Below are 7444 nucleotides of genomic sequence, written 5' to 3' on the forward strand. Positions count from 1 at the left end.
AAAATTATTATACCTTATGAGCTTAAAAAAAACTATTTTAACTCCATGAATAGAATTCTTTTTCCTTTATTTAACTTCTAATTTATTTATTATTTCTTTAGTGATAATTATGTATTATACTTAATCTATAACTACAAATTGTGTAACTGATGTGCCTTTGTATTATATAAATAATATTTTTATTTACACATTTTGTTGTAACATATCATTTTACAAAGTCACTTTAACTTGTCAAGGATAGAACAAGATTTTCATCTGTCACCTTCCACTTATGGCTTTTGTATTTTAGTATAATAATTTTGATGTATAATTGGGTAACTATGTTATGTGTAATTATTATTTTATTAATAATGAATAGTTAATACTAAAAATAAAAAAATTGTTATTGTCTAGACAAATATCATTAATAAAAAACAAACAAGTTTGTACTAGATTTGAAATATATTATGTAAAAACTGTTTGACAATATATTTTTTTTCCCAATCACAATTGTTATTACCGAAGTCAAACTAAACAAAAAATAATAAATAGATCACAGTTATTTTAAGTGAATGTTTATACACTATATCCCATTTTAAGATGTCATTGCACATTAGCTGATTTTTGATTGGTTGACAATCACTTACATAAAATAACATACAAAAAAGTATACACACATAGTATATTGAAGTGCATACAAATATTGTACATGTACTTAACAATAATTATAAATTAATTTTTAACTAATTTCGGCTTAATATAGGAGGGTTTTTGTGTAGTTTATCGATAAGGCCACTAAAATTTGGAAAAATCAACAAGAAACATGAACTAATCAAAACATAAGCCAAACGTTTGTTAAGGGTTTTGTGCTGGAGCATTACAACGGCTAAATAAATTCCACGTCGTGTGACGTCGCTCCCCATTAAATGCTTCAATTCATCTAAATATATGTATAAAAAAAATATAAGTACATTTAGTCAATATTGTTAGGTACTGATTTACCAGAAACAGAAGACATAAGTGCACATTTAGCAGCCACAAGTGTTCTAAGCTGTACTTCTGCGTCTCGAAATTGTACTTCTGTAGCACGTACACCATCTGGCCATAATGAATTTCTACAGAGAATGTTGGAATGGTCATTGAAAAAGTATTTTGTACATTAAGAAATGAATAGTTAGAACAATACTTGATCGCAGCAATCAATAATGACACCCTATAAGGATCAGTGACAGTTGCCACATACTCTTTGAACCTCCTGTTAACTACATGACCGAATGAAGCCCGAATAATATGTTGTAGCAGCATGACAAATCGTTTCCGAAGCCATTGTTGTTGTTCGTCTACTTCGAACACCTCAGTTAATAACAGCAACACTGCACGCATGGGCATATTATCATCATCCTACCGACAAATTTAAAATAAACAAATAGAAATATTAAATGTGTTAATGTTTCTTAGTTTCGGAGCAATGAATGTATTGTATTTACAATGATGAATCTACTTTGTTATGTAAGTGTACAAATTTTGAAATAGAAAGACTGATTCTATATTCAAATTTGAGGATGGTTTCTTGTAGTGAATTGGATCTAGCTGGTACTTTTAGATCACAGTTGAAAATTCTCAGTACATAAACAGGAGTACTTAATTAAATTGTAAAATTAACATTCATCATGAATCTAATGATGTCTTGTTCCTCTCAGAATCTAATAAGATACCAAGAAATATTATACTTAGGATATAGGCTGATAGACCGTTATTGCTCAGAATTGATTTTTGTCTACAATGGTATATCATTGAATTCAAATTTAACACATCCATTTAAGTATCCCATCTACTGTAGAGCAGTACCCACTTGCCTTTATTTTTGTTACTTACTTCCTCAACCAACATTCTATTAACAGGTTTGGATGGACCAAGTACTTTGCTGATGTTGTCCATAACGCCATCAACAGTGTTAAATATATTATCAGGCACAGTTTTCACAACATTTCCAACAACCTTCAACGGGTTGAACAAGAGATTATCGACAGTCTTGACAAGATGACCAGATAACAGTGCTTTTTTGTCTTCAGGTCTTTGTTCGAGGAACTGTTCAACCATTGTTTGTATCCCAGGATAATTAGCAACAGTTGATGATTTCAATAGATTATGTATGAACTGATTGAGCATCATCATACGCTTTTCTAAAACTCGCCTGTCCGCATTATGAAATGTTTTTTTGGCTGGGAATGAAAGTTTGCCTAGTTCTGAATACTATAAAAATAACTTAAATTATTATGAATTTCTAATAATTATTTGTTCACAATATTACCTTGTCTTTTACTCTTTGGTAGAGATCATAAAAATCAGAATATCGTTTATAAACATGCCAGTTCTCTTCTTTTCCAGACATATAAACTCTAGTAATGGAAACAGCATAAACGCCAAATGTCTTGCCACCCTCATGCACAAGTCCTAAAATAGTGATGTGGTTATCTTTAAGTGTATAAAGTTATTATTTTAATACTAACCAGTTTCAATTATGTCTGCTGACAATATGGACTTGTCATATTCTGATTGACCAGGGCTTAAGGCTTTACTACCCGAAAGGAAATCGCTTACTTTATCTGACAAACAAATAATGCCATAAATAATGCTATAGAATAAACAAGACATAACTTAACTTACCACCAGTTCCTTTGAAAAGTTGCTGCACGGCATCCATTGGTATTAAAAAATCAGAAGCCGGCATAGCTAATTCTGGTTCAAAAATGTCTTCTGAACCAAATGATTTCATTTCCAAATCAGTTATCAACCTTGAACAACATTCATGCTTACCGAAACCAGATATAATTCCTTTTTCAGGCTAATTAAAAATTTAAATGTTGTAAATATTTTAATTTGTTTAACATGGAATTACTTATAATCAAGTTTTTAAAATAAATAACTACCATTACTTATGCTATTATTACTTAAAATATGCTTTCAAGTTCAAATACAAGATGTAAAATTTTTTATACAACTTAATATTTTTAATTTTTATTTGCAAATACCTTTAATAGTGTCTTGTACAATGCATTTTGAACCTCATCAAACCATGTTTCATCTACTGAATCAAATTGAATTTTCTTTGCTAAAGATTTAACTAGATCATCTCCAAGTTCATTGTGAATATCGGGCTAATTAATGAATACATAAAGATATTTTTACTATTGCTAAAATTATAAAATTACAATTGATCTGAATTTTACTTTTTGACCAATGTACAAGGAGTACAATTTTTTTGCTTCGTCTCTAATATGATCCACTGTTGCTAGATCAGATGATGAATATTGACTAGGATCTCCACTAACATTTTGCATCTGCTCATGTACAAATTGTTTCCAACCTAATATTGTAAAACATTTTACTTCAATTCAATAGCATGACATACACAATATACACTAAGAGCTCACCATCAATATTAATATAAAATGAAATAAAACTATCACAATTTATTGTAGTCAAATAATCAATGAAGTATGGCAAAGCCGTTTTACTTTCAAGAATCCACTTTAAAGATAATGAATCATTCTTTGGAGAGGACATGGAATGTTCAAATGACAATAAAAAATCTAAAAATAATAATGAAATCAATTTAAGGTAAGCCTTATTCACAAAGTTGTAGGTATACAAATATATTTTAACAATATAAGCAAAAATTTTACCTAAGGATCTGTCGGATTGTTGAGGAATACTATTAACAATTGACTTAATTAAATCAGATAAAAACAAAAGACTGCTCAATTGTTGTTTTGCCCGGCTATCTGATTCACCAGAATCTCTTGACCGCTAAAGTATTCGTAATGTTTAATAATAAGGTAATAATAACACTATTATTATAGCATACCAGATTCATAATTTCTTTTTTGACTAAACTGTGCACAGCATTTAATTGTTGATTTGATTTAGTTGACCTCAATACTGTAAGAAATGTCTCATTAGTTACTGGATAGTCGCTGCACTAATAGTATAACAAAAATATGCAACATTAAATCTTCAATGAATATAAATTAAAATTAATTATCAGTTATTTACCAGCCATATAATTAATTGATTAACATAATCTGGATTACTAAGCATATTTATAGTTGTTAAAAATAGTTTATTTGATATTATTTCACGTATCAATATGCGTATAGTTCGACATTTGAAATCATTTTCAGGAGTAACATGATATATTAATGCTTCCGATATATCCCTAAGCCATTCTGTAATATTAATATAACAAATTAGAAAACTGTAAATAAGATATTTTTATGAATGAATGTTTCTCTCTATTACTTTTTTCATAATTTTCATCCAAGCACACATTTGCATGTGAAGTACCTAATCGATCAACATCTTGTTCATGTTGGAAAAATATTGTTTCAAAATCAACTTCTTCAAAATTCTTTGTGGATGTAGCTTTCAATGACTTTCTATAAATACGAATATGTTTGGCCACTTCTTCAGACAAGTTTGTGCACACAAATTGCAGAAAATCAACCTGTTGTAATCGTTTGGCCATACAACTGATCAAATAACTAGTTGACTTATGTATTTGAATAGGAAAATCTTCATCGTCGCTCAATTTATCATACCTTGAACCAATAATAGTATTAATGACTGAGTAGATTTATTTAGTAGACAAGTCGAATCAAACCCAAAAACCAAAATTCATAACTAAAAAGAATGTATTTTTACCATGGATACACATAATCCCTTAAAATGTAATCCATAATGTCCGACAGCTGGTGATCTATATACTCTGAACCACTCAAGTTTACATCGTCTTCATTTATTTCTTTTGTAAAAATCTTAAATATATAATAAACATTGCGTTAAAAAATTGAAAACGTGCAATTAACTATGGAAAAATTTACAGATTTAGTATCGAACAGACTGTAGACCGTGTACTCTAAGTCTCTTTTCAACGATTCTGTGTACAGAGCCGCTTCTTCTTCGACGGCAATGTAAGCAAAACATATCACACTAAACAGAAAATCAATTTAAAAACTATACATTGATCGCTACGTATTCGAATTTACCTCAAAAAAAATGCCAAGAGTACGGAAACGACGATGGTGGTCAACCACAGACCAAAAGTCGTCACGCAAAGCACAAACAACATCAATACCCAACAGATCATGGTCGTCGACCTTTATCTCGTCTACGCGAAGCACAGTTGGCAGTTGGCGGTGATCATGCCGTATGGATCACCAGATCGGATGACGATTTAATGACAGTGACGACTGTAGCACGACAGTAAATCAAAAATTCAAGTAGGCCATGTACGTAAGTGATCAATAGCTGCATTTTATTCGTTCATTTCGACGTTCGTGAAGGCCGATATTCAAACCTACATTACCTACATTATTCGTATATGGAATTGTCTGATGAAAATTCTCATACTCATACGCGAACAGACGAATATCATTCTGAAATCTGAATTCCCAATCCAACACTACGATTAACGAGTAACGTAACGACCGAGGACAGCCGCGGGCCCACACTCCACAGCCGGGCGCAGCCAACAGCCATAGAAATAGATAAGAAGCCCGCGAATATCTGTTCGAAAGGAGTACCAACTACCAGTCACGAAGCAGCTGCGGCCATGAGCATAAACATCATAGACTTTAGACATATAATAAATAAACATAAAATGAATGGCATATTTATATTATGACTATGATGAACATTCTCTTATGTATATGTTCACCATAGCTGTGTTCGTGTTGGCTTTAACTCGTTTTATGGGTGGAACATGCAATGAATATTGAATAATGACCACCGTGAACTAAGAATACCTTAATATCTTTTTTTTTTTTTAATTTTAATTTGCATTTTATTTTAAAATAATTATAGCAAAGCGATTACAAAAAAAAACCTTAATATCTTATTTAGGTAATTTCTCAGTTACAAAACATAGGCTACAACCACAGATATATAAAAATACTAAAAATAATTTGTATATTTCTAAGCCTCGTAATGATGACCATCCATTGTAAATACCTACTAATTTTAGATCCACATTATCGTATAGTCCATCTCGCCCATGTAAACAATTTGAAGTTCACCATGGACTAAGATAATAATAATAATAATTTATTATATAATATTATTATCTTAGTCCGTGAAGAATGAAAGCGAAAAGTTGCTGATAGGTTGCCAACCAACTACCAAGCAGGTTAGAAATGTATTGATAAATTATTTTGGTTTTTGGAAAGCATCTGACTTCTGAGTAACAGGAATATGGTCAAAGTTTATACTTGTACACCTTCGTATAAAAATAAATGTGCTAAAAAAGTTTTAATGAAGTTCGTTTTTGTTTTTTAATGATGCTTCCGCCTTCCAATAAATTGGTAGTATCAATTGACATATTTTGGTATATTCTAACAGCCATATTTATAAATTGCGATTTGATAATTGATCATTGTACTAATGGCCATTATTATAATATGTTCTCCATGAAAAAAATGTACGTGGGAGATCAATAACGATTTGGAACCGAAAATAAAAAATACCACAAGCACAAAAGAGAAATTCAACCAAATTTATTAATGCGTATGTAAAAGCATAATTTTGTTTTTTAAAATGTCAAATTAAATAAATAATAAATCAATAAACCCGTGTATGGAATTGTAAAAATGTATAAAAATTGTTGAATGATCAAAGTTCTATAAGTGTTGTAGAAATAAAAGCCCTTTTTTCATTATTTGATCATTATAAAGTAAATATTGTCTTTAAATATATTATCTTAATAAGTAAAAACTAACATAGTTTTCTTGTTTATAAGTTACAACTATACATTTATGATCCATAAACGTTGAAAACACAAGTTCCTCATAAAGTGTTAGTAGTGAAATTAAAAAAAAATTGATCATAAATCCACATTAATTTTTTTATGATCTTTTGAAGTTAGAATCTTGATAAAGTTCATAAAAATCGCCAAAATGTGCCAACTATTTAGTATTTTTCAGTTAGAAATTCATTATAAACATGTATTTTCAGAGCTAACATTTGAAAATTTAACAAGATGATTGAAGATTCCTTATAAGGATTAAACCATTTAAACCTTTAACAAAAAAAAAGTTTACCCGAAAGTAAAATTAATTTTACAAAATCGATTTTTGATATTTTGTGACAATTTAAAAACAAATATATACCTACCTATTAATATATGATTATATTACATTCATAATAAAATTTAAAAAAAAAGGTTTAAACTCTTTTTGAGATCTACAGACATTTGAAAAATGAAAATTCCTCTTGACCATAATTGTCTTTTGTTTATGATACACAATTAGGTAAGTCCTCATCATTTATTGGACAAGTGCTTATCACTCTAGGATTCTATAAATAATAATAGACCACATTGGCGTAGTTCTCGATTAAAGATTTATCGTATGACTTAGTCACGGTCAGCATATTTTCTGATAGGATAGTGAATCTAGTTGATACTTTA

The 7444-nt window shown here is 29.7% G+C and overlaps 1 protein-coding gene across 1 annotated transcript; it reads right to left on the reverse strand.

The window, feature by feature from the left end:
* Positions 1-422: 422 nt before the first annotated feature.
* On the reverse strand, positions 423-5514 carry LOC111039253 (sorting nexin-13). Its single transcript, XM_022322665.1, has 17 exons — positions 5028-5514; positions 4863-4971; positions 4684-4796; positions 4282-4580; positions 4036-4208; positions 3848-3961; positions 3666-3789; positions 3414-3572; positions 3210-3346; positions 3012-3137; positions 2647-2824; positions 2490-2585; positions 2291-2433; positions 1855-2232; positions 1166-1380; positions 982-1094; positions 423-919 (listed from the first exon to the last, which is right to left on the reverse strand). The coding sequence occupies exons 1-17, from the start codon at positions 5126-5128 to the stop codon at positions 723-725; spliced, it is 2775 nt and encodes a 924-aa protein (XP_022178357.1). The 5' UTR covers positions 5129-5514; the 3' UTR covers positions 423-722.
* Positions 5515-7444: the final 1930 nt, after the last annotated feature.

The sequence above is a fragment of the Myzus persicae genome, unplaced genomic scaffold (assembly GCF_001856785.1).
Source record: "Myzus persicae strain clone G006 unplaced genomic scaffold, MPER_G0061.0, whole genome shotgun sequence".
Taxonomy (NCBI): Eukaryota; Metazoa; Arthropoda; class Insecta; order Hemiptera; family Aphididae; genus Myzus; species Myzus persicae.